Source organism: Vipera berus (genome assembly GCF_964194415.1).
Source record: "Vipera berus genome assembly, chromosome: 2".
Lineage (NCBI taxonomy): Eukaryota > Metazoa > Chordata > Lepidosauria > Squamata > Viperidae > Vipera > Vipera berus.
This window is the reverse complement of record NC_138203.1, coordinates 174,466,734-174,485,495: the sequence shown is the minus strand read 5'-3', so window position 1 is coordinate 174,485,495 and position 18,762 is coordinate 174,466,734. Positions and strand designations below refer to the sequence as shown.

Below are 18,762 nucleotides of genomic sequence, written 5' to 3'. Positions count from 1 at the left end.
AGTCTGAAAACTGGCTTATTCTCACAAAAAGACGAAGTGTGGTAACTAAAAAAAAATACCAATAATGGAATCTCTTTGAATGTACATATTTGGCCAGTTGTCTCATGGATTTATAATGACCTTTTGCTTTTGACAGAGTCTTAAAAAATATAGCTGAAGTAATGTCCATTTTTGGTTTTGTTGTGTTTTGTTTCTTTACTTCAGATTGACTAAAATTTCTCAGCTGAATTTGTCGGTCTAGCTTTAAAGCTGCTTTATTTCACAGAAATGGAGAGTTTGAACCTAATCGTAGGCCTATGTTTTGCCAAGAGCCAGGGTGGTGATCAGGTATCCAACTGGTTCTTTTGGATCCACAGATGAGCACACCAGTAAACAAAAAGATTATCAGCTTTATTATTTAACTGTAGTAAGCAGATTTAAAAGCATGACATAAAAAGCAAACATATCAAGCAAGATGATATCTAAATCTCTTATAAGTCTCAGGAGCTCCTTAATGACAACAGTAGAGATATCCCCCCACCCCCTGGGCATCTAGTTTCCAAGGTGCCCAGTGCCAGGTTCTGTGTAGAAACTTCCAACATAATTTCATAACCCTTCCATGGACATAAGATTGTAAAACCTAGTCTTGACTAGGCACCATTGGAACAAATTGTCTGAAATTGGAACGAAAAGTCTAACATTTCACAGGTTTGCAAGTTATGTAAAGATCCCCATCCCTTCTCCTTTATTCAGCAAGCAAGAACAAAAACCGTGCTGGAGAGCTAAGAATGAGCTCTAAATTTCTAGACATATTTCTTAATATGAAGAAAAACAATAGGCCACTAAAACTCAAAATAACAATGGTCTTCTGCATTGCCAATACAGCCTAAGCATACAAGTCTTCCTATCAAGCAATAGAGGTTAGGATTTCTGCAACCTCAACTATAATGAACAAAAAATAGAGAAGCAGAGAAATGGAATTGAAATTTAGAGGCCAAAGGAGACACAAGTTTTAGGTTTCCATGGCTTATGCTTTAGCATAATGTGGGAACTTGGCTGTTTTTAGAAACTGGCTCCTGACAAAAACATCTCAAAGTTATCAATCACAAGGAAACCGTTTTCTCTTCATATCTTTAGCTAATGGAAAAAGGAGGATTTTTTTTATCCAAAGAAACAATGAGTGGATTAGATGCAAAATACACATACTGTAATGCAGTTTCCCTTAAAATTTAAAGGATGAGGTATAGTGATTACATAAGTGTCAGCTGGGAAGAACCTGATCATTAAAGAGCTGTCTTCACTGGCACTTAAGCCCAGCACAATCATGCCTAGACAACAAGAATTTCTCCCCTTGTCTCCATGACGCTTATGTTGAGTGAGACAGCTTTAAGTTGTCACTAAGAGTTCCATAGGGACATGGTGGCTCAGTGGGTTAGCACGCTGAGCTTGTCGATCAGAAGATCAGAGGTTTGGCGGGTCAAATCCCGAGTGCCGCGTAGCAGAGTGAGTGCCTGTTACTCGTCCCAGCTCCTGCCAACCTAGCAGTTCGAAAGGACGTAAAAAATGCAAGTAGAAAAATAGGGACCACTACAGTGGGAAGGTAACAGCGTTCCATGCACCTTTGGCATCTAGTCATGCCGACCACATGACCACAGAGACATCCTCGGACAAGCGCTGGCTCTTCGGCTTTGAAATGGAGATGAGCACCGGCCCCTAGAGTCGGAAACGACTAGCACGCATGTGCAGGGGAACCTTTACCTTTACCTTTAAGAGTTCCATATAAAAGTAGTATTTGAATCCTTATTCCAACACTGTCAAATTACAGCCTTAGGAATGAAGTCAGAGGAATTGGTTGTGGGGTGTGTATCATTAGAGATCTGTTTGGGGAGAGCTGGAAAGTGCAAGGAGAGTTTCCTTGAGTCATTAGTCAACTTCTGGAGCATCCATTACTTTCTCTGCGTTTACCCTTTTCATTAGCATTTGCTTTCATGAAATCTGTTCAGATCTTTTACTTTTCCCTATCAGCATACAGTTTCATCAACTTCTCCCCAGGCTTCAATGATGATAGAGAAAAGTGCAGACCATCACTATTTTTAATAAGGGGAAGAAGTATTTGTGCAAATTGGCTTTACAAGCATTGTATTCTGAAATATATAACCAGTTTGTCATTACAATCAGTGGTTGTGTTCATCCAATATACTGAACCACAAACTAAACAACCCCATTTTAATCAGTTTGGTAAATCCAGGCTGTTTAGTTACTAGAAGGTTGAACATGTTGTGGTAATTTAGAATTAGATTAATTTAATAAACTGTGGATAAATGTGCCAGTCAGACATGAACATTTTTCAATGAAATTGAATAAAAAAACAAACTTTTTTTCATAACGTGCCCTGATTCCCTAATTCTTGCAATAATTGCTTACTCACTTATTATATTTATATTTATATTTATTAAATTTTTATACCGCCCTTCTCCTGAAGGACTCAGGGCGGTGTACAGGGCAATAAATATTAAAAAAACAAAGTACAAAAGTTAAAGTTAGTAGATAAGAATTTCTTTTCATGGAAGTAAAGGACTTTTCTTCAAAAGATAGCAAAGTAGGAGATTGCATGCAATGGCACATTAAAGTTGTGATCTTCATATGAGTTGTTTCTTTTTTCACCAGTGCTCTCTGTTAAGCTGCAGTCATGTCATCTGACAGTGAGATGGCAGTTTTTGGGGTTGCTGCCTCCTTTCTCCGCAAGTCAGAGAAAGAGAGAATTGAAGATCAAAACAAGCCCTTTGATGCCAAGACATCCGTCTATGTAGTGGATCCTAAGGTTTCCTTTGTCAAAGGGACTGTCCAGAGCAAGGAAGCGGGGAAAGTCACAGTTAAGAAAGAAGGTGGAGACGTAAGTAGAAAAATATCTCACTAGGGAAAAGTAAGGCTTTGTTATCCTCATCCGCTATATGCTTTCAATTTGAACAAAAATATATTTTGTTTTCTTGTAGTCCGTGACTGTTAAAGATGACCAAATCTTTCCAATGAACCCGCCCAAATTTGACAAAATTGAGGACATGGCCATGATGACCCACCTCAATGAACCTGCTGTCCTGTATAACCTCAAAGAGCGCTATGCAGCCTGGATGATTTATGTAAGAAGAATCTGAACATTACCATTGAATTCAGAACCAAATATTTTATTCCCACAAGCAAACAACTACTAATCTGTCTTTTCTTTCCAGACCTATTCAGGTCTCTTCTGTGTCACTGTCAATCCCTACAAGTGGTTGCCAGTGTACAACCCAGAGGTGGTTAATGCATACAGGGGGAAAAAGCGACAAGAGGCCCCTCCTCACATCTTCTCCATTTCTGACAATGCGTATCAGTTCATGTTAACTGGTGAGCAGATAAGTAGCTAAGAATTTCTGAAAAAAAAATAAGGTAGGGAAAGAAAGGAAAAACATGGTTTCTAGAATTTCCACACTGAATCTTTAACCTTTCCAGAAAGTATAACAATGGCCAGTTGTTTGTGGTTACTCAGCTTCAGTGGAACCAAAATCCCCATAATTCCAGTTAGCCTTATGACAATATTTAGGACATTCTTCATTATTGTTACCAGACCTGCAGATTAGTTAATGGGGCATGCATTGCTCATGTTAACTTATGATTGATAGGTCTGTTTTTACTCCAGTTACTGTTTATGTATGCACGTGTGTGTGTTTTTCTTTGAGGCGTTTATATTTTCTTTTATTAATCACTATTAATCACCCAGATTCATGAATTTGAGATTGAAATAATAAATAAATAGATGAAATTAGTATGTTTATAATTTAGTATTGTACTGTATATACAGTATTAGGGTGTATACAGTATTGTATTGTACGTACAGTATTCTTTGAAAGGAAACAGTGTAAGTTACATAGGAACTGTATGAAAGACTATGAACTAAAACGTTGTGGCATGTGTGCTGGAAGCTTCACAGGACTGTCAGCAAACTAGCTGATTTTGTGCTGAAGATTGATAACAGAAATGAATGAGACAAAAATTCTAACTATTCTATTCATAACACAAAATTAACGCATACTTCTTTGTTTCTTTGCTTTCTAGATCGTGAGAATCAGTCAATCCTGATCACGTGAGTACACTTCCAATAATGATGTTTCTAGTCAGAAGAAGTTTCATAGAACAATATATTGGCTAACAGCATGGTCTTTTACTCTGTTTCAACAGTGGAGAATCTGGTGCTGGAAAGACTGTGAACACAAAACGTGTCATTCAGTACTTTGCAACAATTGCTGCAGCTAGTGACAAGAAGAAGGAAGAACCACAGCAAACTGGCAAGTTAAAGGTGAAGTATGACTTTGGGAGAAGATTATACTGTACATTCCTTTCTTGCAGTTTAATTATGTTTAAAAGATGACTTAATTAATGCTACTTTTACAGGGCACCCTTGAAGATCAAATCATCAGTGCCAATCCCTTGTTGGAAGCTTTTGGAAATGCCAAGACTGTGAGGAATGACAATTCATCTCGCTTTGTAAGTTACAGTTTCAAATATGTGTGAGAGTGTAATTCTTTTTGTGCCAGTGTTCTTAGCATCCCACTAAATATGACAATGAATTAGACACAACAGGTTGTGCTTGTGTTGTGGAGCTTTCTAGACGAGATGCAATGTTATTGCATTTTTTTCAGGCTAAGAATGCCTCACATCAAACCTATGCAGCAGCATCAAAATAACATAAGCAATGTTGTGTTATTGAACTGCAAGCTTCATCCCTTTGGGATGTGTCTATGAGATTACAATGCGTTTACAAAAGGGGAAGGCCTTCTGTCATGACAATGCAATGCTACTTCAGTCATTCTGTCCTTCCTTGCCTGCCCCCCCTGCCCCATCCCCATAGAGGCTGATGAAGAGGTCTATCTGTAAGCCAAGCCCCATTTGGAACATTGAAATCCAAGAATAGTTTAAGGAAGTTGAGCCCTCTTTTCCAGCTTAACATGTGACACTGGTCTTTGAAAAGCAAAGAAGGGTGCTGATTTCTGCTTGAGCTACCTCATTTTTCCTTGATTGCAATTACCATTTGCAATGTTTCCTATTCACATTCATCTCATCTCATTAAATAAAGAATAAGTCCTTCAAGAATTATCAACCATTACTATCATATCAACCTACTTTGTCTTTCTCCCATATAATAAACCTCAACTGTAGTCCCTACAGTTGACTACAGTTCAACCTCAACTTGCATAAAGGGGTTATTCAAAAGGCAACTGGACTTTCTTTCTTTCTTTCTCTCTTTCTTTCTTTCTTTCTTTCTTTCTTTCTTTCTTTCTTTCTTTCTTTCTTTCTTTCTTTCTTTCTTTCTTTTGCCTTTTGAACAACACCTTTGGGACAACCATGACTTGGATGACTGAGAATCTCCATAGACAAACTTCAACTGTTTTCCCCCCCTTTAATTCACTCACATTTTACACTTTTAATAAATTTTAATAATTATCATATCATGAATATTATTAAAATAAAGTTTCACATATGGCACATTAGAGCTTTTGTACAGTATTTTATAATGGTAAACTATTTCATTTTTTAAAATTAGGTTTAAAAAAAATACTTTTTTTTATTCCATACATTCCATAGCCAGAGACTGAAACTCCTGCTATTAAACAGAAAAATCTTTGCACCACCCTATTGTGCAGTTAAATAAATATATTGAACATGACTTGTAATTCAATACTATTTTCTCCACAGGGCAAATTCATCAGAATCCATTTTGGTGCCACTGGCAAACTGGCTTCTGCAGACATTGAGACATGTAAGGGGTTTTTCTTTGTGTGTTGATTTGACCGTTTCCTTTCTTCCTTAACTAATTCAACTTCATTGCTTCATCAGATCTGCTGGAGAAGTCCAGAGTTACCTTCCAGCTCAAGGCTGAAAGGAGCTACCATATCTTTTATCAGATCATGTCCAACAAGAGGCCAGAACTGATCGGTAAAGGGAACTATTCATTTGGAGGACTATTTCAACTATGAAACATTAAAATTGTGCTGAAGGTTTAAAATGAAATCATGTTTATGCTTATTTTTATGCAGAGATGCTTCTGATTACTACCAACCCATATGACTTTCATTTTGTCAGCCAGGGTGAGATCAGTGTTGCCAGCATTGATGATCAGGAAGAACTGATGGCAACTGATGTAAGTAATTTGCAGAATTGGGAATATAAAATAGTAATTTGACTAGACAAACAATAATATTTGGTATAAATGTTTGAGGGCATGTGGGACTTGGGCATATGATGAGTGGCGTAATGTTCCAAGGGGAACATTAGCAGAGACATCTAATTACAACTACTGTAATTGTCAAAATTATTTCAAGTGAGTTTGAACCCTCAACTTGGCTCAGTGCTGAGTTAGACCAAATCCTTTCTATTGATTGAATTAACAGGAAGCCATAGACATCCTGGGCTTCACAGCTGAGGAAAAGACAGCCATTTACAAGCTGACAGGAGCCGTCATGCACTACGGGAACATGAAGTTCAAACAGAAGCAGAGAGAGGAACAGGCTGAGCCAGACGGCACGGAAGGTATTTGAAAAAATTATGGCAAAATCATTTTAATAAATCAGAACAAATGAGGACATTCTTTTGCAGAAATACATCCCACACTTCCCTAGTATTTTCTAGAAGGACAGTCATACTGATCATTTGAAGTAGATAGCAGACCATAAAATATTGTGCTGTGACCTGTTTATTAGTATTTAAGAAGGAGGACGTCTTCATTATTTTTACCAATATTATTGTAAATACTCTTGTCACATTCTTCTTTTTCAAAAGTCACTTTTTGGGTAAATGAAGCTATAATTTTAGGGAATGAACATTTCCAACATGGGGCAAGTAGAACTCAGCCGACACTAACCAAAAGTCTCTTTCAAGCCTTTTCCAGTCTGATTTGTAATGTCCGCTACTTAACTATTACATACGGCATGAATACAGTGAGGTTTATAATAAAAAAAACCTCTAACCCTAAACTATTTGTTGTCTATGCTCAGTTGCTGACAAGGCTGCCTACCTCATGAACCTCAACTCAGCAGATCTTCTGAAAGCTCTGTGCTATCCCCGGGTCAAGGTCGGCAATGAATATGTCACCAAAGGCCAAACTGTCCAACAGGTAACGTTACTTTAAACCAACTCTCACAAACCCTGGCACCCTGGAAGATGAATGGATTTAGAATTATAATATTTGTAATATCAACATTCAAAATGTAATTAATAATGATAAATCTATTTTTCTTTCTTATCTGTATTCAATATACTAAGGCACCTGAATAATAGGATATCAAGAATTTAAGTTCCTTATTTAAATATAACTGATCTGAAATAATCTATTGTACTAAAACCGGGAAGATGGAAATCTATCTGGATAGATTTAAAAATATGTTAAATGATTGAGCTAGTTCTATATTAATATTTTATGGATATATTTTTAGTTTCTACAAAGCTTATTCATTTAATAATTACCCTGTGTATTTTTCCAGATTTTATTAGCATCGCTATATTTTTAGTTGTACTTCATCTTTCGTTCTTACACACACACACACACACACACACACACATGTATACATGTGTTTGTGTATGTATATGTGTGTGTGTGTGTGTGTACACACAGACATACATACACTGTATATAAGATTGGAATAATTATTAATTTAAAAATATCCCTATACATAGTGATATTTGCCACTGTCTTTTTATTCTAGGTCTACAATAATGTTGGTGCTCTGGGTAAGGCCGTCTATGAGAAGATGTTCTTGTGGATGGTCATTCGCATCAACCAACAGTTGGATACCAGACAAGCCCGACAATATTTCATTGGTGTGCTGGACATTGCTGGTTTTGAGATCTTTGATGTAAGGAAACAGGGAGAAAGATGTACATATAAACAGATAGGAGGAACAGTGTTTGGCTTTACTCAATCAAATTTATTTCATCTTAATTCCTCTTAACAAAACTCTCCTTTTCTTATAGTACAACAGCTTGGAGCAGCTCTGCATCAACTTCACCAATGAGAAATTGCAACAGTTTTTCAACCATCACATGTTTGTCCTGGAGCAAGAAGAGTACAAGAAAGAAGGAATTGAATGGGAGTTTATTGATTTTGGGATGGACCTGGCTGCCTGCATTGAACTCATTGAAAAGGTCCATTTTATAGTAGACATAACTGGTGCATACTTCAGATGGGATAAGAAATGCTTTAGGGTTCTCTCAAAAATAATTGATGAAAATCCCAACTGAAACTACATGCACCATCATATTGTTTTGTCCTGCCCATTACTGTCCTTGACTGCTCCCCTTCCTTTATTAGTATTTTTATAGAAAGTTTAGCTTTCAACTTTATCAGAAGGACAACCTGGGAAATTGTCCAAGAATAAATAGAATTCCAGCAGGATCCTAATCAATGTATAGTAACATGCTCAAAACAATTCTTGACATAAAAATAAAAGTATATATGGAATATATCATATAATAAGTATGAAATCATGTTAGATATTTATAGTTGCTTATTGAATGAAGTATGATTATTATTTAGAAGATGTAGTCTATTTTCCAATGAGAGAATGTCTCCATGTTTATATTTCATTTCTTTTCAACATCTCTGTTCTGATATTACTTGTGCGTATATACTTGGTGAAGAAGTATGTTATTCCAAAGTTCAATATTCTCTCCAAATGCTTCCTAAACAACCATGTCATTGTTCTTTCTAGCCAATGGGCATTTTTTCCATCCTGGAAGAAGAATGTATGTTCCCCAAGGCAACAGATACGTCCTTCAAGAACAAACTTTATGACCAGCATCTTGGCAAATCAAACAACTTCCAGAAACCCAAGCCTGCCAAAGGCAAGGCTGAGGCCCACTTTGCCTTGGTACACTATGCTGGCACTGTGGATTATAATATCAGTGGCTGGTTGGAGAAGAACAAGGATCCCTTGAATGACACCGTAGTGGGGCTCTACCAGAAATCCTCAATGAAGACATTAGCTTTGTTGTTTGCTGATCGCCCTGTGGAAGGTGAAAGCTATAATGAAAGATTTTTTTTCCTTGGATGAGAAAAAAAATGTTCAAAAAATGTAAGGTTTATTTATTTTTTCTGTTCATTTCATTTTTAGAGGGCAAGAAGGCTGCCAAGAAGAAGGGTTCTTCTTTCCAGACTGTCTCTGCACTTTTCAGGGTATGGTATAATGCAGGGGTGTCAAACTCAATTTCATTGAGGGCTGCATCAGCATTGCGGTTGCCCTCAGGGGGCCAGGTGGGCGTGGCCAGGGTGGGCGTGGCCTACTGGGTGGGCATGGCTAGAGTGCGTATGGCCTACTGGGTGGGCGTGGCCAGCTCTACATCGTTCGCATCAAGGGTGCCTATGGGGGCCCGGGCAGGAGTGGGACAGATCTGAGGGTCTCTGGCAGAAGGAGGGTCTCTGGGCCAGGGCCAAGGCAGAGGGGGCCGTTCCCTCACTGTTTCCAGGATGGCTTCGCGGGCCACATGAAACCACTTTGCGGGCCGGATCCGGCCCCCGGGCCTTGTGTTTGACATGTCTGGTATAATGCTTCAGTGGGATTCCTTTGTGAGGAAGGAAAAAAATATATTATGTAGTAATGATGAGACAACTCATTTGGGTATTTAAGAAAGATATTGAATTGGACTGAATTTGTAGAATTCCCAATTTAAAAGGCATCTTTGCATGCTGATGGATAATTCAGATATAAAGGAAGTGTATGGAATATTATTGGTTGGTAGAACAAAATCAGTGCTAAAAATAAAAATGACAGAAGTATGTTGATGCTATTTTGCTTAAACTATACATCTCTGTGGTGTGAATCCAAATATTTCTTTACATTTCAAACTCAAAGAAGCCATCAATGCACTTAGGCCATCAATATCCATCTAGACATATGTAGACAAGTCCCATTGTGGACATTTATATAATAAGAAAATAAGCTACTATTATGCTGGAACTGGACTTTGGTTCACTGCAAGCAAAAATGACAGCAACCCAAACTTCACATAATGCTTTAGCTGCATATATTAGGTCCTTGTGGAATTTGACTGTTATTCTTTATCTTATTTTTAATCCACCCAATGACTAGAATTTATTTGTAGAATAAATAGAATTTATCATTCCATTAGAGAGCTATATACCCCCTGCTTCTTTGGATACATGGTTTTCCTTTGCAGGAATACATTGATTCCTTTGGGAATTTTGTACAAAATTATTTCTTTTCTGGATCTATAGGAGAACTTAAACAAACTGATGAGCAATCTGAGATGTACTCACCCACACTTTGTACGTTGCATTATTCCCAATGAAACAAAAACACCCGGTAAGGAGCTGTGGTGGTGGGAAGGTATGACAGGTATTTTACAATGCTTGTCTCTGTATGGGGTCTGGTCCTAATTCTTTTTTTAATCATCTTTTTGAAAGGTGCTATGGATCATGAGCTTGTGCTACATCAGCTGAGGTGCAATGGTGTGCTGGAAGGCATCCGCATTTGCAGAAAGGGATTTCCCAGTAGGATCGTTTATGCTGATTTCAAACAGAGGTCAGCTTGACCTTCTTATAGGGTTCCTTACATATACATATATATATATATATATATATATATATATATATATATATATATATATATATATATATGTGTGTGTGTGTGTGTGTGTGTGTGTGTGTGTGTCTGTCTGTCTGTCTGTCTGTCTTTCTGTCTGTCTGTCTCTGTCTCTGTCTCTCTCCCTTCCTCTTCCTCTTCTTCCTCTCCCTGCCTCTCACTCTTCTATTTACTGTATCTCTCTCCCCCTACCTCTCCACCCTCCTCCTCCTCCTCCTCCTCCTCCTCCTCCTCCTCCTCTTCTTCTTCTTCTTCTTCTTCTTCTTCTTCTTCTTCTTCTTCTTCTTCTTCTTCTTCTTCTTCTTCTTCTTCTTCTTCTTCTTTCTTACTGTCTCTCTCTTTCTCCCTCCCTTCCTCTCCCTCCCTCTTCCTCTTCTTCCTCTCCCTCCCTCTCACTCTTCTATTTACTGTATCTCTCTCTCTCTGCCAATCTCCCATAGTAACTATGTGATAGAGTACTGCTATCCGAATTTAACATTCAAATAGATTCAAGATATTAGATTAGATTAATTGAAAACAGCCATCATATTGATAGGCAGAACAGAATGTTGGGAGGAGGATGTAGGGAAGTTTTGCTCATTTATCCCTTTTCAGATTTTTATTCCTTTGGACAGTTTCTCCTCCATTGAAAATAATGGGAAGGAAATTGTAAACCTCGGTTTAGGAGTGTAGGGCTTTAGGTCCTGCTGATTCAAAATATTCCCTCATTTGGCCAATCTGACCTGTTTATCATTCCATTAGAGAGCAAGAGTTCTGGTAAAGCATATACGTGGTATTTTCCTCCAAGGACAAATTAATCTTTTTCTACCTTTGGAGGAAAGATCCAGCCTGTCCCATGACACCTTGGAAACCCTCCTATGGCTTGTAAACTTACAGTAGTGTATTAAATATAAATGACTTTAGAGCTGAACTCTCTTCTTTCTCAGTGTAATGGTACAGTTTAAGAGAGTTTCCCCTTTCTCGACACCCAGACCTCCCCCCCCCAATTTCCCCCCCACACCAGTTTACTCAGTAGCTGTGGTTAAGAAAATGAAAAATGTTCAGGCTAGGGTTGCTATAGCTTCAGAAAGTGGAAAAAAAAGAGAGCAAACCTTCAACTGTTGAGACTTTTGTAATCTAATCTCTTTCTCATTACAATAAATCTAGTTAAAGAAACCTCTGTTAAGCCTGTTGCTTTTAGATATAATTGGTTATCAAAAGCTTGACAAGCCATATTTATTCTTCCCTTCACATTTCTAGACTGCTCAATTCCCAAATGATCTAGGCAGCTTCACAAACACACACACACACACACACACACAGAGAGAGAGAGAGAGAGAGAGAGAGAGAGAGAGAGAGAGAGAGAGAGAGAGAGAGAATCCAGCAAAGTAGTCCCATAGAAGAGACCACAAAACAATACAATTTACTTCTACTAACCTTTCATTAAAAGTAGACCTACCCAAACCACCTAAGCCCATATTGAGAGATGAATATTTTATAGCATTTCATATTTATGTTTTTTTATATTAATTTTCATATTATTATTTTTTTACTGAGGACAAATAATTGTAAAAAAAATCTACTATGCATTACCCAGGAAGATTTATAGGTGGTATTTTTTCTACCAGATACAAAGTTCTAAATGCAAGTGCCATTCCAGAGGGCCAGTTCATTGATAGCAAGAAAGCTTCTGAGAAACTTCTTGGATCCATTGATGTGGACCACACCCAGTATAAATTTGGTCATACCAAGGTACATATAAGTCTTTGTTCTAAATACTGTTTTGCATTTTGTAGTGCTTACATGATATTCTGTAATGTTTTCTCTTTTTTTCAGGTGTTCTTTAAGGCTGGTCTTTTGGGTCTCCTTGAAGAAATGAGAGATGATAAGTTGGCCCATCTGATAACACGCACACAAGCTATGTGCCGTGGTTTCTTATCAAGGGTAGAATATCATAAAATGTTAGAAAGGAGGTGAGAATCTCATAATTACTTAAATCAATTCTGTCAGAAGGCTTTGATTGGTGGATCTGTGTTTAATTTAGGTTTAAGTCATTTAAGGCAGGGGTCCCCAACCCCCAGTCCATGGACTGCTACTGGGCCGGGGCATGCCAACAACTGGCCACATGAACAAGCAAAGCCCCATCTGTGGGATTCAGGCAGCACAAAACCATCCTCCCTCCAGTCCGCAGAAAAACCTTTCTCCACAGAACCAGTCCCTGGTGCCCGAAAAGTTGGGGACCTCTGATTTAAGTAAGGCATACTTTTTAACTTTGTTGATAGGGAAGCAATCTTCACTCTTCAGTACAATATCCGCTCATTCATGAATGTCAAACATTGGCCATGGATGAAACTGTACTTCAAGATCAAACCTTTGCTGAAGAGCGCGGAGTCAGAGAAGGAAATGGCCAACATGAAGGAAGAGTTTGAGAAAACAAAGGAAGAGCTTGCGAAGTCAGAAGCTAAACGGAAGGAACTTGAAGAAAAAATGGTGTCTCTGATACAAGAGAAGAATGACTTGCAACTCCAAGTCCAAGCTGTAAGCATATAGAATGATATTAAATATTGTTATTTTATTGGCTATTCCAGTGCACCTTAGTAAGCAATCATTTAGAGATTGCAGGGGAAATCTTTGGGATTATTTAGAAATTCACCCATATATTAAATACCTTATTACATTATAACACTGTTTCATCAACACTATTTCAGTTAGAACAATTAATCAGTGGAACAACTTGCCTCCAGAAGGTGTGAATGCTTCAATACTGGAGGTTTTTAAGAAGAGATTGGACAGCCATTTGTCTGAAATGGTATAGGGTTTCCTGCCTGAGCAGGGTTGGACTAGATGACCTCCAAGGTCCCTTCCAACATTATTATTATTATTATTATTATTATTATTATTATTATTATTATTATTATTATTATTATTATTATTATTATTATATAAAGGTACATAGACTGTAATATAACAGGTAAACTATATTTGTTTTTATGTTCTATGAACTAATATTATCAATTTTATTAAGAAGTCAGTTGGAGTTAGGTGGCATCAAAAATCAAATAAATAAATAAAAAGTTTTGCATGACATTGATTTACCCAATATAAAGGCAATATTTATTTTTGAATATTGTTCCATTAGAGTAGGGAATTTGTATATATGTGGATATTTTAATTAGGAAACTTTTTTTTAAAATAACCTATACTTTCCTTCCATAGGAATCTGATGGCTTGGCGGATGCTGAGGAGAGATGTGACCAGCTAATCAAAACCAAAATCCAGCTGGAAGCTAAAATTAAGGAGCTGACTGAGCGGGCTGAAGATGAAGAAGAAATGAATGCTGAGTTGACAGCCAAGAAGAGGAAACTGGAGGACGAATGCTCAGAACTGAAGAAAGACATTGATGATCTTGAGCTGACACTGGCCAAGGTGGAAAAGGAGAAGCATGCTACAGAAAACAAGGTACTGGCCAAAAATATACCAAAATTAAATCACTACCTACTGTTGCCATTTCAGAATACATAGAGCATCTTAACCATGTCTGTTCAACTTCTAAAGGTGAAAAACCTGACCGAAGAGATGGCGGTCTTGGACGAGACCATTGCCAAACTGACCAAGGAGAAGAAAGCCCTGCAAGAGGCCCATCAACAGACCTTGGATGATCTGCAGGCAGAGGAGGACAAAGTGAACACTCTGACCAAAGCAAAGACCAAGCTGGAGCAGCAGGTGGATGACGTAAGTACCCTATCATCTCTGGAGAAGAATTGGACTGAGGTGGAGGTACTGCTGTGATGGGACAATCACTCCCGTCTCCTTGTGTTCAGCTTGAAGGGTCCCTGGAGCAAGAAAAGAAACTTCGCATGGACCTTGAAAGAGCTAAGAGGAAGCTAGAAGGGGATTTGAAGCTATCTCAGGAAACTACAATGGATTTGGAAAATGATAAGCAGCAGCTGGATGAAAAGCTGAAGAAGTAAGTAATAATGTATATTGTGATGGACCATAGTGTCAAGTGGAATTCTCTTAACATTTAATTTGGAGACTAATCCATTATATTTTGTTGTGATAAGGAAAGACTTTGAAATCAATCAGCTCCAGAGCAGGATTGAAGATGAGCAGATCCTGGGCGCTCAGCTTCAGAAGAAGATCAAGGAGCTGCAGGTTGGTCATGCAATGGTTCCTTCATGAATGGAGAATTAAGCTGTCTGGAAGCCAGTTTCAGGGTTCATGGTTGTCTCTCTTTTTCCAGGCTCGTATTGAGGAATTGGAAGAGGAGATTGAGGCAGAACGGGCATCTCGCGCCAAAGCAGAGAAACAGCGGGCTGATCTCTCCAGGGAACTTGAAGAGATCAGTGAGCGTCTGGAGGAAGCTGGTGGGGCAACTGTAGCTCAGATTGAGATGAACAAGAAACGTGAAGCAGAATTTCAGAAAATGCGCCGGGACCTTGAAGAGGCCACATTGCAGCATGAAGCCATGTCTGCTGCCCTCCGCAAGAAGCACGCAGACAGTGCAGCTGAACTTGGGGAACAAATTGATAACCTGCAGCGAGTGAAGCAGAAGCTGGAGAAGGAGAAGAGTGAACTGAAGATGGAGATTGATGATCTTGCAAGCAATATGGAATCTGTCTCTAAAGCTAAGGTATGCTGCAGTACATTAAAAAAATAAGTGGAAAGATATTGATTTTATACCAAGGTTTTTTTTGTTATATATTGAAGTTAAAATTGTGTTTCTTGCCAATATTTCATGGACACTTCAGAGTTAGTAAAATAAGAATGTTTGCAAACATTAGATCCTGACTCAAGAGTTCAATATTTATAACATACTTCTGGTGTGACAAATATTCTATTTAATAAATTACAATTCATTTTTCTCTCTCTATACCTGCAATGTGTAAAATGAATAATTTTTGCATATTTAGTGATCACACTTTCCTAATTCCCGATAATTTTTCTTATGCTATGCAAGATGTGCCATCTATTCCACCCTATTTCTCGAGGCTATTCTGTTTCCTTAAACACTTTAGGTGTCCTTACTAAATATCGTACATTGTAATATCTACAAGTGAAGATGAATGCTAGGTCCTGTGGAATCATTTAAAAGGTTTCCCCTTTTTCTTTTTCCATGTTGTTTAGGCCAATCTTGAAAAGATGTGCCGCACACTAGAAGATCAGCTAAGCGAACTTAAAACAAAGGACGAAGAGCATATGCGTACCATTAATGACATCAATGCTCAGAGGGCTCGCCTACAAACAGAAGCAGGTAAAATGATGAACTGTATTTGGGGGAAATGATTTTGAGGGGTTTTTTTTTTTGTCCCTAATGTGAAGAGTCTTGCTACACTGGATTACCCAAATTGATTTTTGAAATGAATTGAGCTGAATCCTGAAGCTTCCCCAGCTGAGAAAATGTTAATGCAACTTTTATTCCAAACTTTCATTCCTTGCTTCAGGTGAGCTCTCACGACAGGTGGAAGAAAAAGACTCTTTGATCTCCCAGCTCTCCAGAAGCAAGCAAGCTTTTACTCAACAAATTGAAGAACTGAAGCGACACCTTGAGGAAGAGATAAAGGTACAGAAGCTGAATTATGCATATCTTTTATTGTCTTTCATGCTACCAGGGGTGCTTCAGAAGCTTTCCTAATACAACACTTGCCTTTGCTTGTGTATTCATTGAACTTTGATATGTTCCTTTCTCTCTGCTCTCATTTCTCGTGAGGTCTTACCCTGGAAGATGATTCTCAATTATGTCTGTTCACTTGGCAATTTGCAGAATCTCTAATATTTGGTTAACTCTACAGGCCAAGAATGCCCTGGCTCACGGCTTGCAATCTGCTCGACATGACTGTGACCTCCTTCGAGAGCAGTATGAAGAAGAACAGGAAGCCAAGGCAGAACTACAACGTTCCCTGTCCAAGGCAAATAGTGAGGTTGCCACTTGGAGGACAAAATATGAGACTGATGCCATTCAGCGGACTGAGGAACTGGAGGAGGCTAAGTATGTTCAATAAAAGGATTACACCTTTCTAATCAATTTGCAGTATGAGTAGGATTAGATGAGTGGCTTTTCAGAGAGAGGTATTTACAATAATAAAGAGAGAAATGGTTTATTAATCAAACATTGTTCACGGAACCGCATTTCATCGTGTGACTTGGGATGAGTGTCTAAAATAATATTGTGTATTTAAATTAACATCATGAGATTTTGCAGTCCTATTTATCCTAAAGTTTCCTAAAGCCAATTTTCTTGAAGATGAAGCAGAATTACTGAAAGGAAATGATTCACTAGACAGATTATTCAGCCAAATCAAATATTTACTATTATGGAGCATTGGGTTTATGTTTTTTTCAGGAAAAAGCTTGCTCAGCGTCTGCAGGAAGCTGAGGAACATGTAGAAGCTGTGAATTCCAAATGTGCTTCCCTGGAGAAGACCAAGCAGAGGTTGCTGAATGAAGTGGAGGACCTGATGATTGATGTGGAAAGGTCCAATGCAGCTTGTGCAGCTCTAGATAAGAAGCAGAAGAACTTTGATAAGGTAATTTGAGCTGCTATTATAATTTCTGTTGTTTTAAAAGTGGAATGCACTGCACACAAGCTTTAATTTAGTTAACTTATTTCTTGCTGTTTTTGTTTTTGTTTTTTAGATTCTGGCAGACTGGAAACAAAAATACGAGGAGACACAGTCTGAACTGGAAGCTTCCCAGAAGGAATCTCGGTCTCTGAGCACAGAGCTCTTCAAGATGAAGAATGCATATGAAGAATCCTTGGATCAGCTGGAAACCCTGAAGCGTGAAAACAAAAACTTGCAACGTAAGTCCATACTCATATATGTGTTCACTCAAGCCTAATCATGGTTTTATAGTAGGAAGTTTCTACTTCACTTCCATTTAGTCCTATTTACTTTGATGAAAGATGGGGAAGCTATATTCCTCCAGGTATTACTGAACTGCAACTTCCTGCTCCACCAGCCAAGATAAGCAATGGTGAGGGATGCTGTTCAACATCATGTGGATAATAATAGCTTCCTCATGGTTGTCATAGGCTCTCTGATATCTTCAATCCATCAAATGTAAGGTATTAAAATGAACAGTAGAACTTGTATTAGTGTTAAAAGCTGGATAACATTTTGTATTCTGTTCTTTACCAAAACAGCAAGATTTCTCTTTGATGTCCCACTTTTTCACTTTGTATTTTGTGTCAAACTAATAGAGGAGATTTGTGATCTCACGGAGCAAGTTGCTGAAGGCGGAAAAATTATTCATGAGTTGGAGAAAGTGAAGAAGCAGATTGAGCAAGAGAAAGGAGATATCCAGAGTGCTCTAGAAGAAGCTGAGGTAATTATGTAATTATTTTACAGGATAAATAAAAAACAAAAACAAAAATGTACCCAAGGCAGTGAAGTAAATGTTTTCATTAGTAGGATATTCCTACTTAATAGCCTTTCAGATGATAGTGCCATAACCTTTGCTTTATTGTCTTTTTACTTTTAAGGCCTCACTGGAACACGAAGAGGGCAAACTCCTGCGCATCCAACTTGAGCTCAATCAGGTGAAATCTGACATTGACAGAAGAATTGCAGAGAAGGATGAAGAAATTGATCAGTTGAAGAGGAATCATGTGAGAGTGGTGGAGTCTATGCAGAGCACGCTGGATGCTGAGATTAGGAGCAGGAATGATGCCCTGCGGCTTAAGAAGAAGATGGAGGGAGATCTGAATGAAATGGAGATCCAGCTCAACCATGCCAACCGTCAAGCTGCTGAAACACTAAAGAACCTCAGGAGCACACAAGGACTGCTCAAGGTACATATTTACTTCTATATTCAAGAAACAGCTGATATTTTTATTGTATCACAGCTATTTTCAAAGACAAATATTGCAATATCCTGTTTTAGGACACTCAAATACATTTGGATGATGCTTTGAGAAGCCAGGATGATCTGAAGGAGCAAGTGGCCATGATTGAGCGCAGAGCAAACCTGATGCAGGCTGAGATTGAGGAGCTCCGGGCAGCTCTGGAACAGACAGAGAGGGCCAGAAAAGTGGCTGAACAGGAGCTTCTGGATGCCAGTGAACGTGTGCAGCTCCTCCACACACAGGTAGATAAGTTTTTAGCTTGAGGATAGTTTTTTCTAATGCAAGAGCCTTGTTCCTAATGGGTAGACTTTTATTGTTCATTTTAGT

General features: G+C 38.3%; 1 protein-coding gene across 1 annotated transcript in view; it reads left to right on the top strand.

Annotated features, from left to right (window-relative positions):
- Positions 1-2,668: 2,668 nt before the first annotated feature.
- Positions 2,669-18,762, top strand: part of LOC308662870 (uncharacterized protein) — a gene marked incomplete at both ends in the record, with an annotated part of 50,061 nt that continues 33,967 nt past the window's right edge. Inside the window, 33 exons of the mRNA XM_081319013.1 lie at positions 2,669-2,872; positions 2,973-3,116; positions 3,207-3,363; positions 4,072-4,099; positions 4,195-4,312; positions 4,408-4,500; positions 5,710-5,773; positions 5,851-5,949; positions 6,051-6,154; positions 6,405-6,543; positions 7,008-7,126; positions 7,716-7,865; positions 7,984-8,154; positions 8,721-9,024; positions 9,123-9,184; positions 10,244-10,331; positions 10,433-10,550; positions 12,218-12,341; positions 12,426-12,562; positions 12,872-13,127; positions 13,806-14,048; positions 14,145-14,321; positions 14,411-14,556; positions 14,654-14,744; positions 14,833-15,222; positions 15,717-15,843; positions 16,034-16,152; positions 16,382-16,578; positions 16,933-17,116; positions 17,226-17,391; positions 17,791-17,915; positions 18,073-18,381; positions 18,474-18,677. Of these exons, the coding sequence (XP_081175139.1) occupies positions 2,669-2,872; positions 2,973-3,116; positions 3,207-3,363; positions 4,072-4,099; positions 4,195-4,312; positions 4,408-4,500; positions 5,710-5,773; positions 5,851-5,949; positions 6,051-6,154; positions 6,405-6,543; positions 7,008-7,126; positions 7,716-7,865; positions 7,984-8,154; positions 8,721-9,024; positions 9,123-9,184; positions 10,244-10,331; positions 10,433-10,550; positions 12,218-12,341; positions 12,426-12,562; positions 12,872-13,127; positions 13,806-14,048; positions 14,145-14,321; positions 14,411-14,556; positions 14,654-14,744; positions 14,833-15,222; positions 15,717-15,843; positions 16,034-16,152; positions 16,382-16,578; positions 16,933-17,116; positions 17,226-17,391; positions 17,791-17,915; positions 18,073-18,381; positions 18,474-18,677 (5,157 nt within the window). The remainder of the gene's footprint in view (positions 2,873-2,972; positions 3,117-3,206; positions 3,364-4,071; positions 4,100-4,194; positions 4,313-4,407; positions 4,501-5,709; positions 5,774-5,850; positions 5,950-6,050; positions 6,155-6,404; positions 6,544-7,007; positions 7,127-7,715; positions 7,866-7,983; positions 8,155-8,720; positions 9,025-9,122; positions 9,185-10,243; positions 10,332-10,432; positions 10,551-12,217; positions 12,342-12,425; positions 12,563-12,871; positions 13,128-13,805; positions 14,049-14,144; positions 14,322-14,410; positions 14,557-14,653; positions 14,745-14,832; positions 15,223-15,716; positions 15,844-16,033; positions 16,153-16,381; positions 16,579-16,932; positions 17,117-17,225; positions 17,392-17,790; positions 17,916-18,072; positions 18,382-18,473; positions 18,678-18,762) is intronic.